Source organism: Passer montanus, unplaced genomic scaffold (assembly GCF_014805655.1).
Source record: "Passer montanus isolate IOZ18808 unplaced genomic scaffold, ASM1480565v1 scaffold12, whole genome shotgun sequence".
Taxonomy (NCBI): domain Eukaryota; kingdom Metazoa; phylum Chordata; class Aves; order Passeriformes; family Passeridae; genus Passer; species Passer montanus.
The window spans coordinates 5,199,766-5,220,281 of NW_024358722.1; the positions used below are offsets into that span (position 1 = coordinate 5,199,766).

Genomic DNA, 20,516 nt, shown 5'->3' on the forward strand with positions numbered 1-20,516 from the left:
TTGTAACTGCACAGAGCTGCACAGATTCAACTGTCCTTTTTATAATCTAACGTCTGTTGGTTTTGTTTTGTTTTTACTACAGAACATGATTAGAAGATAGCACCATACACCATGATCATGGCCCCCCGGAAGAGGAATCGTCATGCGTTGGGGTTTCTTTGTTGTTTTGGAGGCAGCGACCTCCCTGAAATCAACCTCAAGGACAATAATCCCCTCCAGTTCCTTGAGTTTTCTGTCCCAATCCCACCAGCAGAAGAGCTCAATGCCAGATTTGCTGAACTTGTGGTAAGTTTCTGCTGACAGATTGATATATTTATGAGATGGATGGACTTTTCCCTCTAAAGGGGTAATAAAAGGATTTAAGGGATTTATTAGAGAGCTTCTGTTAAAACTTTTTAAAAAACCTTTTCATTCTTTTATGACTAGTTACTTGATAGGAGAAAGACAGGATGGATGATAATGGCACTGGGTATAAGTACAACAAAATGTTTAAATGTGCTTATTTATTCTCATAGCACTATGTAGAATTGGGCATATAGAAGGAACCTCTCAAGTTCTCTAGAGAGAGCTGACAGTCAATTTCTTGTTTACAACTTTGGGATAAAATGTGCTGTATAGTGTAATGAAGTGAAGAATCTTAGGATTTGCAGATCTGTAAAGTAGGGGACTATTTGGTTTTGTTGATGAGTAGCATTCTGCTGGTGAGGTATAAGAATCAGGTGACCATGCTAATTACGTTTCATCACACGGCTGCCTTTGAACCTTGAAATGGTGCTGTTGCAACAACAGCCATAAACAGGAAGAGAAGGAATTATTTCAGATGAACTTTGTTGTTTTCTTTTGTGGTAAATGTTGCAGACTCCAGGAGCCAGACACTTGCTTTTCATGCCTGGCATCAAATGACTTCACTGTCTTTGTCTTCTTGTTCAGCCGGAATGCAAAACACAAGCAGAGGTCATAGGGCTGGGTTGTTTTGCAAACTGTGTCGTAAAGGTGATGCCCATTTGATGCAGCTGATTAGGTTTCTCATTAACATTCTGAGACTGGAGCTTATGTAAAGCAAGATATCTGTAAGTATGTATATGCCTGAGGAGTGCAACTGAGGTGAGGAATAGAACAGAAAATACTGGATCTCAGCGTTAGGGGAATTTGCCAGTAGTCTTCCTACGTTACACTTGTAACATTAGCCCAATAAATTCTTGTCCAAGACCATAGATTTGAAATACTATAGCAATGAAAAGAACCATGTCATTTGCATAGGCAGTTGGAGGTTAGTATATGGGCAACTATGGTATGTCATATCAAATACAGGGACAGCTGTAGTTTGTCAGATCAGTGGTCTGACAACCTAGCCCAGGCTTCAGGTTCAAGATGGGGTCCAAAGCAAATGGCTAGGGAAAAATACAAGGTGTTGAAGCCTATAAGGTGTAGCCATAGGGTGGTCTTTTCCAGGATGCTCTCCAACCCTCTAACAGTTTTCAGCTCAAGGGCTTCCTTAATTGAAAGTTGCCTTCTGTGTACATAGTAAATTATTATGGATTTCTTTTCCATTAACTTTATACTTCCCCAGTATCCATTAGGATTTTCAGTATTCTGTGGCAGGGGCATAGGAATGAGTCAATAGGATTTGGAGCTGTTTCAGGAAGAATAATTGTTCAGCAGAAGAGTCTACTTGCTTTGAACTAATTTGCAAGTGGAGAATATCCTCTTACGGAAATATTTCACAAAATTCTGGTCTATATTTAGGCCAGTTTTCTTTTTATGTGAGACTACTTGAATCCCTCTTAGAAAATGCAGCTGACTGTGGAGAATTCCTCGTGGTGACAGGTATCTCTCAAGACTAAGAGTGTAACCTGTAATCTGCTCTGCTGACAATTTATTTCTGGATGCTGCTTAATGGTTGGTTTTCACATGCAAAGCTCAAACTGCTGTATCAAAGTTCAGATCTCTCCAGTACCAGGATCCATTGAAGCATTCAATCTAGCCTTGCTAAAGACGTCACCAACAGATGCGCTTTGCTCCTGAACTTGGCTTGCTAAACCTTGAACTTGTTTACCTTTGGGTTAGAGTGAAAGACCTGCTTGAGTTGCTGCTGGGCTTTTGCTTACTGAGAAGGGTATCAGTTTTATGGGGAGTTTGAGAATTTGTGGTGGTATTAATGATGCTTTTAACTTCTAGTTTTATGTCTGCCAAATACTGGTGTGTTCCATGTGCTTGCTTGTGGCAAAACAGCTCACAGCTGCCTTATGGAAGTCTATTAAAAAATATAATTTATAATGTTTCTGGTGCAAAATTTAATGGCAAGTATATGTGATGATCTGTAAAAATATTTGGCCCCAGTAGTTTGAGAGTTGTTGGTTTTTGCTATAACTTATTAAATGTGCTGACAGTTTGTAACTGGCATATGCATTTCAAACAAATGAAGCCATTGAAACGAAAACAGATCATATTCAGTTCTTATATTTAATGATAGCACCCCAGCCATCATTGCATGAGAAGTGATACGGGAGAGAAAAGTGCTATTTTTCAGAAGAGTAATGGTGTACATACACATTTTAATGAAGCAGCCAGATAGGATGGCAGTGCATGTCCATAGGAGTTCCTGATTAGACAGGTAATGTAAGAGCAGTTGAGGGCTTTATGTGCGAGAGAACCTGGGCTGGAAACTGGGCTGGCAAAATGGAGACTTTGCCTAGAAGGGCTAGTTTGTCCACAGGTCTGGATTAATGCATGTTCTATGAGACACTAAAATAAACCAGGCTACATCTGTATTGACAGCTCAGATGAGATTTTAATTGGATTAGAAAGATTCAGTCTGTAAATGCACCAGTGTAAATCAGCGACCTGGAAGTGCCTGAGAGAGTTCTGTGCTGTGTGCTAGCTCCCTGCTGCTTATCCGTTAGGGTCTGGTCTGGGTGCACTTGTACTATATAAAAACCAGATTGGAGTGTAAAGCCTTTTGACCCAAATCCCCAAGTGAAATGATGACACCAATATCATCAGAGATCTGTAGTGAGAAGAGCATTTGTGTTGGCTCCCTGAAGCAGGCCCAGGGGGTATAGCATCATCTTGCCATCTGCTCTGCAAAGGGTATAATGAAACATTGGTGTGGTTGAATGAATTTTTAAAATACTTATTTTTTCCCTTGTTGCAGTTAAAATCTGGGGCATTTTTCCTATGGAAGAGTTAATGTCAAGAAAAACTGAGCATAGCTGTGCTGGAGAAGTCTCCCTTGTGATGACTTTTCCAATCTAGTAAATATTCAGTGTGTTTCTACCTCCCTTTCTGAGGAAAACTGGCATTTTGAGGATCAGGGCTATGTCTTCTGCTATTGTTGTGCTACTTAAACTAATACCATGAAAAGTGAATTTGGAGATGGGGAAGAAATTAGGAATGACCCATTCCAAGTTTTCAAACTTGCTTGTGTAGTCTCCAGACTGAGGCAGATACACGTGTGTGAGCTGCTCTGTTTGGGAGATGTACCCAGACCATCCACCTATGTACTGGCAGCTGCCTGGCTGGACTCTGACCAAGGCAGTGACTGTGAGATGATAAGCTGATGCTGATTTCAGCTGAAATGCCTGCTCTTGTTGCCGTTCAACCAGAAAAACAATTCTAGGCTTATGTGTTACTTGAAGCTGGATGCTGTGTTTTTGCCTTGTCTGATTAATTAGAAAATTAAAACAGAAAAAGTTACTCCTGATAGGTCCTAAACTCTGTCTTGATTTATTCCACTAGGAACATGTCCAGAGAGTAGGTCTGAATGAAAACGATGGCTTAGGGTGATTTGGAATAATTTGATTTGGGCTAAGACAGGAAATGATGTACCAGCTCTCAGGTCATCTGCTGGCAGTGACTGCCTTGGGATGAATGCAGTGGTAACAGTACAGGTAAGTTCTTACCGAAGTCTAGATGCACAAAATACAAAACAAACAAAAATATTTCTGACCACAAGTTTTGTCCTCCAAAGGCTGTTTTTGTGAAAGAGGACATAATAGCTGGCTTTAGTATATTCCCTTCATTGAACAAGCACAGAGAGAAGCTCTGAGCAGCAGGGTGTGTGGATTGCTGCTGTACCTTGCAAATTGTAAAACTGGCCCTACTTGACCATCGAGGCTGATGTGACCAGCATCACTTCTGTTTCCATAGTGCCATATATTGGTAAAGTCCTGCTGCAGGTAATGGTCTGATGGCAGGCTCCAAAATGGTTTTGTGCCTGCTGGCAAAAAGATCTATTTGGAACAGCTTCTCTGTGCCCTTGTTCATATTTGTTAGCAGCAGTGTATTCTTGTCACAGTGGATTCTGATACTTTGTGTTCATTGCTAGAATCTTGGACTCTTCTTGGTGGTTAAAGGTGGTGTGCGGCTTGGCACTAAAGATTTTGCCATCTAGATCTCTTATTACAGCAGCCTGATCCCAGATTGGAATTGAGACCATATCAAGAAGGGTGACTTAAATGCTAGTGATTCAGAAAAACAAAAAAAAATATGAAGAATGTTAGTACAGAGGAAAGAGCAGTGTGAAAAATTTGTGCTTTTCTTGTTTCTGTTTTGTTAGTGACTGTGAGATGATCACGGTATTTGAGAAGGTGGAGTGCAAGATTCTCTATTTTAAGATGCAAGGTCCTTGGGTAAGAAATGGAATTGTCTTTTGAGTTTAGGTTTTCAAAGTTGATAGTATCATTATATCCTCCAAACTTGAATGAGTTCCTTCAGGACATTAGATTCTTATACTGGGGAAGATTTGAGAAATGCTTACTACTTACTTTTTGGTCTTATCTGCCATTGAAGAATTCTTGCATTTAGCTCAGGTGAGATACTGACTGGAATTCCCTGTCATTCTCTTACATTGCATTTGAATCCATTTAATTCTCAGTTTGGAATTCTCAGGTTTTTTCCTTTTTTTTTTTTCTTTTTTTTTTTTTCTCTGAGTCCCTAAGGAAGGGTTTTGTTGACTTTCTGGGTTCACAAAAGCTTTTTGTCCATATTGGCATTTACTGTCTTCACAGGCTTTTCCAGAAGAAAACTTAATAGGTACTTTTGGCATAAAATCTAAAGGTACTTTATTTAGAGTTGAGGAGCAGCATAAATACTTATGAACTCTCTATATTTGAAAAATTTACAATTATTCACCATCTGTTTTGGCCTGCTTTTAAAATTTCTTCTCATCCATTGAATTGCTGAGAGAGGTAGGTTGCTGCTCAGGTGAGGCAGCCTACACTCTTCTCTCTCTCCCTCTCTAGATCTAGCATTGTGGTCTATTGCAAACCCTCAGATTTTGTAGAGAAGATGGATATGTAGCTGCTATATATTTCTGAACAATAAGACCACTGAAATCAAACCCGTATTTTCCCTGTAATATTACCAGAGTGCAATTAAATGAAGATAGAAGCACATGCTGAATCAAGGTCTCTGTCCTTCCTTCAGCCCATCCTGGGAATCGTGATTGAAGCTAACCTTGGTTACTGTATGCAGTGCCCTGCAACAGTAGGGCAAGAACAAGAACATGGAACTATGTCCCTTCTTGGCACAGCCCTAAATTCAACTCTGGGTCTTTCATCTCATCACCTCTGATTTCATTATATGAAATATAATGCCTCAGCATCAAAGTTGGCTCACCTTCTGAATTAAAGATGAACTAGCCAAGGTATCTAGCTGGAAAAAATGGCAGTGAACTAATCCCTTCCGAAGTAAATGAATGTCTTCATCTTCTCCTGAAATAGCACTATGGAAGTAGGCTGATGTTGGCTCCTGTTCTGTGTGTTACGGTGCTCTCTTGATTTCTCAACACACCAGGCTAGTATTTGTAAGCACATTAGTGCCAGAATGCTGAAGGGAGTTGATTAGTGTTCTCTGAGTACATGAACCATCCACATAACTGGTATCTGTGCTAATTCTCTCAGCACAGAGGCAAAGGAACAGTGGGATCACCACAGACATGCTTATATTAGCACTGGATGAAGTGATCAGTAGCATAAAGTTTGGGAAAATTCTGATCTTTGCTTTCTCTGTGAAATCTCTTAACATCTGTTCCTTCTCTGCCTTAAAAGAGAGTAAAATTCTCTGATTGTCTTGTTTCCCAGAGGAGTGAAAGTTGAGAAAAGGAAGGAAAAGAGTTTTATATTGAAAGAAAGGTAAAGCATGGAAGTATCTGGGAATTTGTTTATTTATTTTGTCAAAGGAAGCAAAGCAATTTCTGAGCAAGGCATAAGTTTGGCACATACTGGATAACATACCTTCAACAGCTACAGGGAGATGAGATCCAAACCTAAACTGAAGTAGTGGTTTCCACTGCAAACAGCTGACTTCGAAGCAGCAAGTTCCCTTCATGCCTAGTTCTCCCTTGCAGATCATTTAGTGTAATGGATACAACATAAAGCTCAGATGAAAACTAGGCTTCACCACATTGAATAAGCACTCCCATATATCACCAGTCCCACTCAAGCTTGCCAAGTTCTAGCTGTGGCAGTGTTTGCGAGGCCCCTTTTTTTGGCTCTGCAAACTGAAAGAGTATTTATGTGGTAAAAAGTACAAGAAATGCTTCCACTGTGATCTTTCATGTGAATATAGACAATATATGTCAATGTGTGTAGGAACAAGGGGGCATCAGGTCTGTTTCTAATGTGTTTGCTGCTGGGCTTGAAGAAGACAGTTCCCTATTTCTCCTCCAGCTCTCTTGTAATATTTCTGGGAAGCAGAGATGCAGAGTTGCCTGTCCTGTCTCTTGGCTCCCAGTATGCTGCAACACCTTTCCAGAAAAGCATCTTCTATGTATGAAGCTTATTTAAATCCTTTCATTTCCCCTTGAAAGAAATGCATGTTAGGTCCTTGCTTCAACCGCCAAACACATGTCATGTGCATTGATAACCACATTTACTCTCATTTAAGTTCATGCATGTTAGCAAGATCTGAGTGTTTAGTTTCAAATTGTTAGTCTTTTGAGTCATTCTGTCCTAATGCTGGATTCATTTGAATACAAGGATTTACTTTCTGTGTCACTTGCCCTGCATGTAAATCATAGTTTCAGATTATGCTTCTGACTGGCCTGCAGCTTTGAGTTGTTGCTAAATGCAAATTTCTGTGCAACCATAATTTAAAAGTCCCTCTATTCTGTTTTTTCCCATAAGAGGAAGTTATTTAATTCCCTGTTCCCATCCCTCATCCCTTCTGTGCTTCTCTGTAATTAATTAATCTACCTAGTTTGTCAGGAAGTGTAATGCCAAACACAATCGACAGCTGGAAAGGTCCTTAATTTTTATTTGTATTTTATGAGCTCTGACTTCAGCAGACTAGGAGGCTTTGCTGGCCTTGGCTCAGTGGAGACTCCCCACCCCAGTTATTACTTCCTTTCTTGCACTTAATGAGGATGAACCAGTGGAGGTTGTAAGAAAATGCTGCTGGTGAGACCAAGGCAGAAGTTTCCTGAAAAGAGGCTCGTACCCAGGAAGAAGCCTTGGCATTGTCCTCTGAGTAGATGGTGTCTCTGAAAGCAGAAAAAATCCAAAACTTTGAGGCAGAAATTCACTTTCTTTACTGATGGTGGCCAAGCCACAAAAACTTCCTTTTCTCTAGGCTTAGTTTATAGTTGTCAGATCAATATTTTTCACGCATTCAGATACAAGTGTCTTCTATTATATTAATGGCAAAAGATCTGTGTGGTTTAAAATTTCTGAAGCAAAAGGTACTGAGGCTCAGGAAGCAAAAGCTCTTCATGGTATCAAAGTCTGTGGTGATGAACAAAATTCCTTTATGTCCAGCATAGTCCAGGATTGTGCATACTCACGGTTTCTCTTTTTTGAAAAAAAAAAAAAATTCATGCAGGGAATATGTTTCTTTATTTCTTCCTGCTCCACAGAAAGAGTTTTTCATAATGTTGGTTCTCCTTTACATGTATGTGTCTCGTATGCAATACATGTGCACCAGTCCCTGATTTTAATGCACTACAAGAAGCTTTCTGTAGTTGAATTCAAGTCCAAATCCATAAGAGATATTGCATTTAAGCATTGTGGCAGAGACAGCTTCCCCTTTCAGGTGCTCTCCCGCGTCTGGGTTCCTGTGATAGGGACAGGCTTATGGCCCTGAGTGCAGCACCAGTCACTTTCTCACTTTAGGCTCCCTTCAGCGGGTGCAGCTGGTTGGCAGCTCCCAGCTCCTGGACCAGCTGTGTAAGAAGCAGCAGTCACTGTGCAAATGTGTGAGACCAGGCTGCTGGGAGAGGAACATGACACAGGAGCCAGGTCTCCCACTCCGTGTCTGAGAATCAATAGGGCTGTGTAAACAAATGTAAATCCAGACCTGGTCTTATGTGTGAGATTTTGGGTGTGAAGAAGCTGGGGGTGTTACCAAAGCACCTGTGCAGTTTTAAGGATTTCGTACAGCCATACACTGTGTTGTAGATCTTGTTGCTTTACCAGAAAGCTTATGGACAGGTGTACCCAATGTAAACCAGTTCAGTTTCACTGAAGACAGCAGTGGAGTTACATCATTCTCCATTGGCTGAAATTTGGCCTGTGTGGTATTTTCTGTGTCTGTGATAGTTGTTGGCTTCTGAATATCCCAAGAAGAGCATACTGACTGCCTTTCTGCAAAGTGGGAAGGGTCGTGGTCATGGTTGGACACATCTGGGTGTGTTCTGAGAATGATATACTTGCAGTAGACATGAAATGCCTGAGGAAGCTCTCACAGGACTATGCATTTTTAACAGGGCAGTGCTGTTGTTTCATGGGAACATGCAAAGAAATGCATCTAGCACATCTAGGGAAAAAGAGGAGAAGTACTGGATTTTGGGACCACAATAGATATGTACCTTGGGATACAGAAGGAGGGGAAAGAACAGACCTACCACTAGAGGATGGAAATGCTAAATTGTCAATCTTATGTCTTCCCTCTACTGAGTGCTTGAGAGCTGTCATGATATCCTAACCCTGAAATCATGGATAGGGTAGATATGCTTAATGTTCAGAAATCTTGTGGCCTTGTGTTTTTAACACTTCTATCACCTGATTTGCTAATATTCTCATGTTTTAGCATAGCTGCAAGTTATCAAGCAGCATAATATAAAAAGAAAAATAAATAACATAAAGCTCTACTCTGGCCTTTTTCCTTAGTAAGGCATAATTAATGTTTGAATGGTTTTTGTGTTCCCCTATGGCTATAACAAAGTGTCAGCAACTTTGTGGATTGAGCCTGAAGGCTGCTGAAGTGATAAAACACTGAGATGATATTGATAGTAGGAGTCATATGTGCTAGCTGGAAGGATCAAATTAACTTATCTGTATTTCAGCTTTCTGGAGCTTTTCCAGCTTTACTTGGATGGATACAGAATAGACAATTTTCTACCCTCCTTCTAGAATTGCACCAGCATTCTCATTTATTTCCTGCCACTTTGCCTGATGACTTAGAGAGTGGGCTGTCTTCAGTAGAAATAGCATAAACAGCAGCAGTACAGGGATGTTCTCTTTCCCAAACATTTTGGAATGGCTTCTCTGAGTATGATTCTTGCCCTTCTGTGGTTTCCATCCTTTAGCTATCTTTATTAGTGTCTTATGTTTTTCAGAGTTTTATTTGATGGCTTAGAAATCTGTTATTAAGACCTCATCCCTCACCTTCTGGAGAGAGTATCTGAATCTAGATTTGATCTGCTAAGGAAAGGTGAGAGATTGTTATAAAACTGATAACAAAGGTAACATGGGATGAGAAGGTGCCACCCAGAAATGCACGTGCGATAAAGGACAAGAGGAAGGTACTATGTCTTGCAAAGACCAAGTTGACCAGATTGTAACTGAACAGGAGATCGTGATAAGAAGGAAAAGTGTCTTGCACAGCATTGAAGAAAAAGACACAACCAATGAAGTGCCTGTGGTGCTGAAGGGAGAGTGAAGACTGATTGCAAAGATGGAGATGATATGGAATGAATGTTAGGCCAAGATGATCTTTTGGTGGTGCTTTTGGAGTGAATGAATGGTGATCAAGGGAGTTTGAATGACAGATGTCTATTCTTCTTCAGCTTACAGAGGAAGGGCCAGATATGAGATATTGTAGGAGGTATGTTCTGATACTTAGCCTGATGTCAGCAAGAAAGGGGAAGCGAGATCCCTCTGTCAATGAAGACCTTATAAATTCGTAAAAATTTATAATAATTCCTCACCTGAAGCTGGGAAAGCAGTGAAATTTTCCAGTGAAGAAAAAAGGTTGAGAAACAGCATGGGATGCGTCTCGCCAAATAGTAGTTATCTTTAGGGAGGTAGACTGTAGCTGGAGTTTAAGAGGAAATGTTAACAAAATAAGATAATTGAATGGAGAAGATGATAACAATAATGAAGTATCATGTGTTTAGTATGTTGACTAAGAGTAGTTTCTGTAGTTGCTCACCTAGTAACAATTTATATCAGATATAATCATGGCTCTGATAGTGTATCATACAGCCTGAGGGAGAGTGGGGGAAAAAGGTTTGTAATTATGTCATGTCTCTGTGCCCTGCTATGGGTGGATTTTATCTTCAAACAGTACTCAAGGTTGTTTATCATTTAGGGGACCTGTTGAGGTGATTTGGGATTGCTCTTCCATTGTTGGAGGGAAATGGCCTCTTCTTTGCCTGGTGTGCAAGACTCCAAGGTGGAGAGCACAAGGTGCTACAGCTGCGGTGGATGGAGTAGCACCTTTTTAGGGCAGAAGGTTTTCAGGTCAGCAGTTTCCTGGCACTTGCTCCACATGAGGTAAATAGAAGCTTTTGATGTCACTAAATACAGCAGAGGTCCTTCTGTTCATCCTTCAGCACCAGGTGGGACCAGCACATGGAAAGCAAGTGTCAGAAGGTGCTTTTTCTGTCACTCATCACACCAGACTGCCACTCTGCTGTGTTTTGATGTTTTTTATTCTTAGGCAGTACAGACAGATGCCTTCCACCTGGCACTGTAACAGCACTGACCCAGTGCTTTTAACATTAGGTACCTTGCTGTCTGTAAGTTTGATGGGAGGAAAACTTTTCAAGGACATTGCATTTTCCTAGCTATCCCTGCAAATTTACACAACTAAATTCATGCATTTGTGAGTGGTTTTTTTCACTTGTGTGAAACAGGGAATAGTAATGCTTCTTAGGCCAGGTTTAATGCATAATTGTAGCCAGATTGAAAAGGCTGAAAAGATGAAGGATGTGTAGATTATAAGCAGTACAGGAGTACAATGGCAAATGTATTGTAATTGAAGAACTTGGAGAAAATCTCTATTCCTGCCTCCTGTCATAGATATTGCCCTGTTCTTTTAGTAGGGAGAAATTAATGCAAGACTCTACAGCCTTCCTGTAGACCCAGTGGTGTATGCAAAAAGGCCCTAGTTGACATTTGTATATTCTATGTATTTTCACATTGAAAACACTTCAGGGCGTCTTTTAATTTTGCAGTTGGCCACATAAAGGAAAGGAAAGACTGCCCACACTTAACAACCTTTGGAAAAGGTTAGCAGCATGCACAGCAGTGTTATGCAATAGTTTACTAGGTGGAGGCTTGAAGAATAACTTCTCCAAAGGAAATTACAAGGGGAAAGCAGATTGCAGTTTCGCAGTTTGGAAGGTGTCCAGGGAGATCCCTGAGTCATGGAAAATCCATTGGGATTACTTTAGTGGCTGTGTTTCAGCATTACATCTTGAATAGAGAGGAACAGCTGCACAAGTTTGTTGGTTGGTGTGAAGCTGTTGGCTTATACATTAATGATGTGGAAGAATTTTGGATTACAAATGCTTAACGAGATACTAAATGCAATTATGATTTGTTGTTAGGAGACAATGCAGGCTCATGCTCATTCTTCTCTTATTCTTTTTGCTGTATTTTGTGAAAATTTCTGATAATTTCTTTAGTGGAAACATGGAGAGAAAAGCATTTTAGGTGGTGTTTTCTTAAGCCCAGTGATGTCAGTGCAGTAGTTTCTGTTCTGCTTATCAGAATACTTGAGCAATGAGACAGGACAGGGTGTGAGTGAATAACCAAATATACTGTCATGCCTTCAATTCACTGTCTGACTAAGGAAATATTCTGTTTATGTGAGGGAAGAGAATTGTGGAATTTCCCTCCTCTTCAACCCAGAGGAGATAACAGAAACCTCATATGTGGATGATATCCTCGCTGGTCTGGACTGATTGGTAGTAAAAACAGATCATCTCTATTTATTGAAGTAGAAGTTAACAATCAATGAAAAGGAGACTGATAAACTTCTCAGTCTATTCTATGTTGGAAATTCATGCTGTAGAATATAGAGTGAACCACTGCTAGAGGTGGTTAACCTCAGAGGTTTAGTCTATTACAATTTAAAAGAGGCTATTTCATTAATATTTTCCACTGGTGTAAATCCAGAGTAAGTGCACTCAATTTAATGGAGTTTGGGGCATTCTGATTTCTCATTTGCACTACCAAATTTGGAATAATAACTCAGAGGGCAAGAGAACAACTAAAGCTAGCTTCTGATTTTGCTTTTGTCTGTGTAAACCTGAACTTCTGCCAGAAAATGATGTTGATTTAATAGAGTTCCTGTGAGTTTACCCTGTGTATAAGTTTAAGCATGTCTTTCTAAGCTGCACAACCAAAGCTCAACAAGATGTTAATTTTGCTCATTAAATTCTTAACCACCGTCTCAGTTCCTCCTGCCCTTTTACGTAATATTTTATCAGAGATTTAAAGGTCAGCCAAGCTCTGACTTACCCTTGTTTTCCTCTGTAGGGGCATATGGCAAATAGGATGCACACAAGAGGATAAAGCTGTGAGGGGAGGAGTAGGTGGCACTGACACCCCTGGAAATTCAGCCTGCCTTTGGCACAGCAGCTGCAATCCCCAGCCCACATTTTGAAGGTTGAGCCAGCAGGACTGTGTTTGGGCAGGAAGCGATCAGAGAGGTGTGTGCCTGTGTGCTTTGGCACAGTCTAGACTGTGAATTGCTCCAGCCTAGGAACCTCCTCTGAACTCATTAGTATTAAAACAGAACAGAGGGGACTTTGTAGGGAGGGAGAGGGTGTGGAAGCCGGAAAGGTAGCAGTTTAGATGGCAGTTTCCTAATAACCTTTCCCACAACTACCTTCCCATACAGGGTCTCAGCTAGAGGACCTTGGCATGAAAAACAAACCCTGGCACAGGGAGGGGGAAGGGAGGGAGGAAATGAGGGGAGGGAAAGGAAATAAGGGGTGGAAAATGGGCACTGTGCTGAAACAGCAGATTTTATTTTTATTTAGTGTTATATATGCTGATGCTGGAAGCTGTTCGAGAGAGGTATTTGGTACTGTGTATATAATCAGAATGTGGAGGTGAATTTGGCACTTGTACCGGAGAACTTGCAACCTGTCATGGTGAAAAAATGTATCAAGGAGAGGTATAACAGCTTGAGTTCTGTTTGGTGTTTTCATTTAATTGACTGGATGATGAAATACGGAGCACATCTATTAGGAAATGATCATCAACATGATCCTGGAAAATCCTGGATTGCTTATGCTCTACTCTGCTGTCCCTCCAGCAGATATGGGAGTGGTTGAAGTCCCCCAGGAGGACCAGGGTTTGTGACTGTGATGAGGCTGCTGCTGTCTGTCTATAGAAGGGCTTCCTGGCCAGACAGCCTACAGCAGACTCCCCTGTAATGTCCCTTGCCCCTGTCCTCACTTTAATCCTGACCCATAAGCTTCTAGTCAGCTTCTCCATCCCTAGGTAGAACTCCACACATTCTGGCATAGAAGACACAATTGCCTCCTCATCATCTCTACCTGACCTTTGTAAAGTGTCTTCCATTGCAGCTCAGAGGAGCCACCTCTGGTCCTCCATCCCTAGGTAGAACTCCACGCATTCCTGCTGGTTACTGGCATAGAAGGCACCATTGCCTCCTCATCACCTCTACCTGACCTTTGTAAAGTGTCTTCCATTGCAGCTCAGAGGAGCCACCTCTGTGATGCCAGTGAGATCAAAGCCTTGCAGGTGTGTGCACATCTCAAACTCCTCTTGTTTATTGCCCATGCTGCATGCTGTATGGAGGCATTTTAGTAGGGTCTCTGATGACTCTGAGTTACCGGCAGCAGTGCTTGGAATTCCTTTTTGCTGCTCTCCAGGTGCTCTCCTACTGACATGTGATCCCTGTCTAGTATCTGGGCATCTATTACTGAGCAGCAGTGCTTGGAATTCCTTTTTGCTGGTCTCCTACTGACACGTGATCCCTGTCTAGTATCTGGGCATCTATTACTGACACTGACATCAAATTCGTAGGAGTGGACAGATTAAGGATCCCCTTCCCCAGCAACTTTAATTTAAAGCCTTCTTCACTATCTTGGTGACATGATAACTGAAGATGCTCTCCCCTTTCTCTGACAGGTGGACCTGTCAGCCTCAGCAGACCAGGTTTCTCAAAGTGATTTCCATGGTCTAAATTGCAAACACATGTCTGGTGTCACTGATGCTGTAGTCATTAGTTGATTTACTAGATTGAACTGGCCCTTTCAAACTCCTTCCCTTTGACCAGAAGAATTGATGGAAAAGATACCTGCCCTCCAGAGTCCCTTTCCACAGCTCCCAGAGCTCTGTAATCCCTCTGGATACTTCTCAGACTGCTCCTGCTCGTATCACTTATGCCCACTTGAAACCACAGCAGTGGATAATAGTCAGTAGACCATATGAGGCTTGGTAGTCTCTCAGTGATATCCCCAGTATGAGCCCTCAGTAAGCAGTACATCTCTCTAGAGTGTGTCACTGGGCACATATCCATACTGTACATATGTTAAAAGATAAGCTCAAAATAAGGTGGGAAAATTATGTGAAAAAATGATGGCATTCAAGGGGAACAGTTAAAACTCTTTTTAATAGGAAGTCTGGTAATTCAGGGCAGAAAGTAGGTACACTTTTTCAGAGAAAACCTAGGGATTATAGTTGAGCATGAATGAACATAAGTCATGGAGGTTTTGAGGGGTTTTATAAAAAAAGAAAGGTCATTGACTGTACAGAATGTGTGGAGTTTATAACCAGAAGGGCAATCTGGAAGATGCATGAAATAAACTTTGCACTCAGCTGTGGAAGGTCTCAGCTGGACCACTGTCCTCACTTTTGAACAGTGCAGTTCAAGAAAGATGTCCTTTGACCGGGTAAAGGCCAGAAGTCAATTAGAAGAGAAGTGAGAGATCCAGAGGACATATCCTCAAAGAAGGACTGAAAGAGATGGGTTTGTTTAGCCTCAAAAGAGCAGTCTGAGAAGGGACATTACAAGAGTCTTTAACAGCCTCAGAAACTGTTATCAAGAGGAAGGAAAAAATCTGCTTACCACATTAGTGGTTGATAGGGCCGGAAGTAATAGGCTTAAATTGCAGCAGCAGGGATTTAGATTAGGCATGAGCCTGACTATTCAGTTTTCATCCCTGTCCCTCTCTTTGGGCCCATTTAAGTTCACTGACATGGACATGCAGCCCACCTTAACAGAAAAAACTGTGATGATAGACAGCTGTTTTGCATTCTTGTTTTCATATGCCCAATCATATCCATGGAATGTCCCTCTTGCTCTACCTTATTATAGCTCTGCGTATGAGAGTGCGTGTCTGAGTCTTGATCTTTTTCTCTCTCTAAACACCTGTGTGTATTGTTGCATGAAGTACTGAAGGTACTGGTTTTCCTCATTCTTTCTGTTTCTGTTTGCCCCAGCAGATTGTTGTCCCAAGCATGTGGTTTGCCTGTGAAGGACAGAAAAATGAACAGCAGATGCTGCTTCAAGTGGCCTGTGAGAGGGGATTGCCACAACAGGCCTTGCTGCTTATGTGTACTTGTGTGCTGTTAAGTCACAGAGAACTTTGAGGAGTAGGAGAGGGACAGGATTTAGCTCTTCTCCAGGAAACAAAGAAGCAATTAACCAGTGATTAAGAAGGGAAAAAGAAAGCAGTATAATGAGGGGTGCATTTGTGGGGTGAGAGGGAGCCATGTTAGTTGACTTTGTGTGTGAAGAATTTCTCTACCAAAAAGCAGTGCCTTTGATGGATGCTGCTGCTAAGCCTTAAGAATAAGTAACTTCTGTGTTGGCACAGTAGAGGAGAAACACATCTTTCAGTATGTAAACATCAGGTGCTTTCTGTCTTGTACTGTTATGACTGAGAATCAAGGGGTTTGGGCCCCTAGTACTGAAGGGGTTTTAAATCTGCAACTTTTTGAAAAAGCAAGGAGGAAAAAAGAGTGTAATGGGAATCGCAGGCTTTTGTTTGTCTGCTCCTCTGCTTTACAGTCAGATCCGTGGCAGTAGCTGAAATGTAAACATTGCTTCCTCTGCCAACAGGCTGTGTTAGCAATTCATGTGAGCACAGTGGTTTCCTAATGCACAAATGTAATGATAAAACATTGTGGGTATGGGCCAGTGTTACATGATATGCCTTATGTATATAGTTCTTGTGTATGTAAGGTGTGGGAGGCATGCATATCTGCACATACACATACCATGTGTATGCAAATACATGCAACCCAATGATGTTTTACTAATTCTTACCAGTTGTAAAATGGATCAAAATGTTACTGCCGTGCCTCTCACAGTGTGCTGCTTGTGTGCCTTATAAAGGCTGCTTTTAATTAAAAGGGTTAGGATGAGATAGAGGAGCTTGAGGGGAGGGACTGGCTTGTTTTGGGGTTCATTTTGCTTTTTACTTCATGGGTTATCTGTGGCTTAGTACATATACCAGCTGCCTCAGTGGGAATTTTTGCCCAGTGTGTTTCACCTGGAGATATGCTGGCTGTGTGGGTGGTAATGCTGTTGACTGATCAAAAACTTCTGCACTGTTCATTGCTTCAGTTTCTACTAGAGTGTAGGTAGTTTGTGCAGTCAAATGAGCCTCATTCACTGATAGTTCAGACAGGCAGTCTTTCAGAATGCCTCATCGACCTCCACAGCATTGGAAATGAACATTCTTCCTGCAGGCTACCTCTTGCATGTCAGCCTGGGGAGCTGGAATAAACAAGACAGTGGTAGGAAAACTGTAGGGGAACAAACCTATACTGTCCCCTGGAGGTAGACACAGTGATTAAATAGGGAAGGTTTATCTCTTCCATTTGAAGGATTCGTAAGTTCTTTGCAAAGAGACTGAGATCTGAGTAAGACTGGTTTGATTCATTACTTTATTCATTCGCTGCACTTATCTCTGAAGCAGCTTTTTGGACAACTGCCCCTGGACTTAGGACAAGGGCATTTCTGCTACTCCCTTTTTGGTGGGCACAGCTTGAACGTGAGCAACCAGACTAACCTGCTTTTTATTTGCCAATGGAATCTGGCATAGGCAGCAAGAACAGAAATATAGATGTTCCTGGGGCTGTTGTTAATGTGAAAATGTAACTTTCAGTCACGCGTTAGCAATATAGTCCTACTCAGTCCATTTTTTAAAGTGGTAGTAGTTATGATGGATAGGATTCTCTATTCCAAAAGCTTGTAGTATGCTGCTGACAACCTTGCCCCGATCTCTTTGCACTGCTTTTCTTTCTTCTGAAGTCCCAGGCATGTTAGTGCCTTTGGTCTTGTGCTTGCTTGAGTTGCATTTCAGCATTGATTAACCCACCATCAATGATCCTCTTGAAGTAATTACACATGAACATGAACCTTCTCTGGGGCCTGCCAGTGGATGCTGGATAGGATCCCACGGTGTGTCATAGTCATTGTTTACTTTGTACAAATTTAAACAAATTTGTTCAGAGCATAAGGCTGTCAGCTGTGCTAAGTTGGGAGCATTGGTGGAACTGGAATGTGACCTCTTTTGGGACATGGTGACAGACATCTATATAAATGACCTTGGGGAACCTGAAGTAGCAGGTATCATACTGGAATGTATACTGGCAGCAGTGCATTATAATTGATTTTGTAACTTGGGTGGATTTGGTGCTGTTAAGAGACTGGCAGAGAGTGATTGATGAGGTGGATGAGGGAGAGTGCATTTGTACTTGACAGGTGAAAAAGGTCAAGGGGAATGAGAAAAAGATTAGGGAGAGGAAAAAAATGGTAGGTGTGTACAAGAGAGAAAAAAAGGAATATGAATATGAATGTGGGAATGAAAGGAATATGGGAATATGAACAGCAAGCAAGGTAAGAGCAGTGAATTAAAATAAAATTCATACAGTGGATATAATGTGAAAATAAATGTACCCTTGGAACCTAAATTTTTGAAGTGAGCATTCCAGGCAAGTTATTAAAATAAATAGTCTTCAAATTGTGAAGCCTGTCCTATAGTGTGTAAATTCTCAGTTTTCCTTATTGGATGACTCACAAAGAGTCATTAAAGGTAATGCTGGTGTGATGGAGCAAACTGTGCACAAAATATTGCAAATAGCATTGTTATCACCATCTTGAAAGAGACAATAACTCACCTGTAACACAAAATCAGCCAGGCTGTTTGAGGTAGGGAGTTGGAAAATGTTTAACCATCTACAAAGCTACCTCTGTGGCTTAGTATTTTGCAGAGTTTCACACAGCCTTCTGAAATGTTTGGTGCTGGTCACAGGTCAGATAATTGCTGCCCTCATCTGTTCTGGAAGGTATAAAGTTTCCATTTTGAGTTCAACAAAGAAGAGTGGAGATTCCGGGGAGCTTTTCCAGTTTATGCCATCTGGTTCCCAAGGAGCCTGTTAATGTCAATACCTGGCTGTTCTTTTGCTTGAGTACACATCAGCTGTTAAAGAACCAATCAATGCAGGAGAGCTGTAATCAGACAGTCAAAATAGGCAGCCCTGAACAATGGAAGTGTTGAAGCCTATTTGCCTATGTATTATTTCTTAGTGTTGGATTCTGTGGTGTAAAATAAAGATTGATTTCGTGTCAAAGCTATTTCATTTGAGGATCATACAAGTATATAATTTTAAAATAATGCTTAAATAGTTGACTGAATATGTTTGTAGGTAGAAATAAAGTTTAAAAAATGAGAATATGCTTTTATAGGTCATTGACATCTCTCAGTCATAAAAATAGCAATTAAATGTGAAACACAGGTCTGGGGATGATAATTATAGACAGGATAGTCTCCCAAGAGCCCTGTAAGTAAGAGAAACTGTGACCTACAGGTAAAAAATTAAAAGTGTAATGCAACTCTCTGTAGCTGAAATTATAAGAAATTGAGGAAATAAGACAGTTATCCAACTGAACATAAGAACATAAGAAAATAAACAAAATGTCCTTTTCCTTCTGGCAAAATATTTGTTATGCTCATATTAATCAAGTTATTGCCTGGAGTAGACGTATCATATGAGGATTCTGGGTTTCATAATACTGGAAATGCTATGCATGACTCATTAAACATTTATGAGGCTAAAACAAAACATCAATAACAACAAAACAACTGCCAGCCTGTAAAGGTTGGTTGGTTGTTTTGGTTTGTTGGTTTTTGTATTTTGCAAAACAAAGTAGCTGTCTGACCTTAAGTCACTGTGAAACTCCCCATGATCAGTAAGTCCAGCAGCCAATGGACCTGGGATGAGTAGAATGAGAAACTGAAACTGAGCATATCTCCTCCCATGAGTGCCTGAATATCACTGGAGAACCAAGTTTGGGCCTCTTGACCTCCATGACTCTGACTTCAAATCAGGGGATGCTGGAGACCAGAAGCTGTGGTCCTCTGTGTACTTATGGCCTTGAGGTTTCTTCTTTAGAGAGGCAGGCATGTTGGTAGGTGTTAAGGGTTCTTCTTTAGTGGGTCTCTCTCCAAGTGAACCACTCTACTACATTACCAAAATCTTACTTTTTCTCTTTATTAATTTCATTTTGTGTCACTAAACAAAGAACTGCCTAGTCTAGGTGAGAAATGCTTCTTTAGAGCTTTGAGTATCATTACTGAGCTGGTGGCTGCCCAGCATCAAATCCAGCTTTCATGCTCTGATGAATGTTCCCAAAAACAAGGGACATAATGTAGTTTTAAATCCTGCAAAATACTGGATTTATGTTTCCTACCCATTCCTCCTTGTTCTGTTTCTTTCTCTCTGTCTCTTATTTCCTTGGGTTGTAGCCATTTTGAATGGAGGCCATCTTCTCTTTTGGCCTGAGAACTGGACTGGAAGTATTTGAACCTCAAATCCAGTTCCAGTTCTTTTTAAGTGTTTTATCATTGAAATTCAATCTGCGTAAGTAAATAAAATGCCCACAAGAAAGTGAAAATTAACTGAAGTAACTACCACTGGATAAAATAAAATAGGAAATAAATGAAGGAGAGAAATGTACACACTATTAACTGGGCATGCTTTGCATCTTCCTCAGTCCAGCCTGGCAAATACCCCTTTAATCTCTGTTTCATTCAACTTCAAGCATTTTCAAGAGCCAGGAGGCTGAGTTCTGTTGAGCAGGGTCATGCTGGCATGAATTGCTGGAACCAAGCTGCCCATCCAAGGTGTAGAAGGGGACTTACTGCGTTTCTGTTGGGAAACTTGCACAGGTGCTGGAGAAGGGAATTTTCCATGATTTGTTCTGGCCGACCCTTTTTTCCTTGCCCTTTAGAATTGCTCCCTGAGCATTCAATCACATTGGCTTCCTTAATCAGGCTCCAACCCCAGTCTTGATGGCTG

The 20,516-nt window shown here is 41.1% G+C and overlaps 1 protein-coding gene across 5 annotated transcripts in view; it reads left to right on the forward strand.

Annotated features, from left to right (window-relative positions):
* Positions 1-20,516, forward strand: part of DAAM2 (dishevelled associated activator of morphogenesis 2) — a 202,292-nt gene that overhangs the window by 82,363 nt on the left and 99,413 nt on the right. For 3 of the 5 annotated variants that reach the window (XM_039697967.1, XM_039697968.1, XM_039697966.1), the window contains one exon: positions 83-285. In XM_039697967.1, coding sequence (XP_039553901.1) covers positions 112-285 — 174 coding nt within the window. In that variant the 5' untranslated portion in view covers positions 83-111. Of the gene's footprint in view, positions 1-82; positions 286-20,516 lie in introns of those variants that run through there. The other 2 variants (XM_039697969.1, XM_039697970.1) reach the window with 1 other exon arrangement.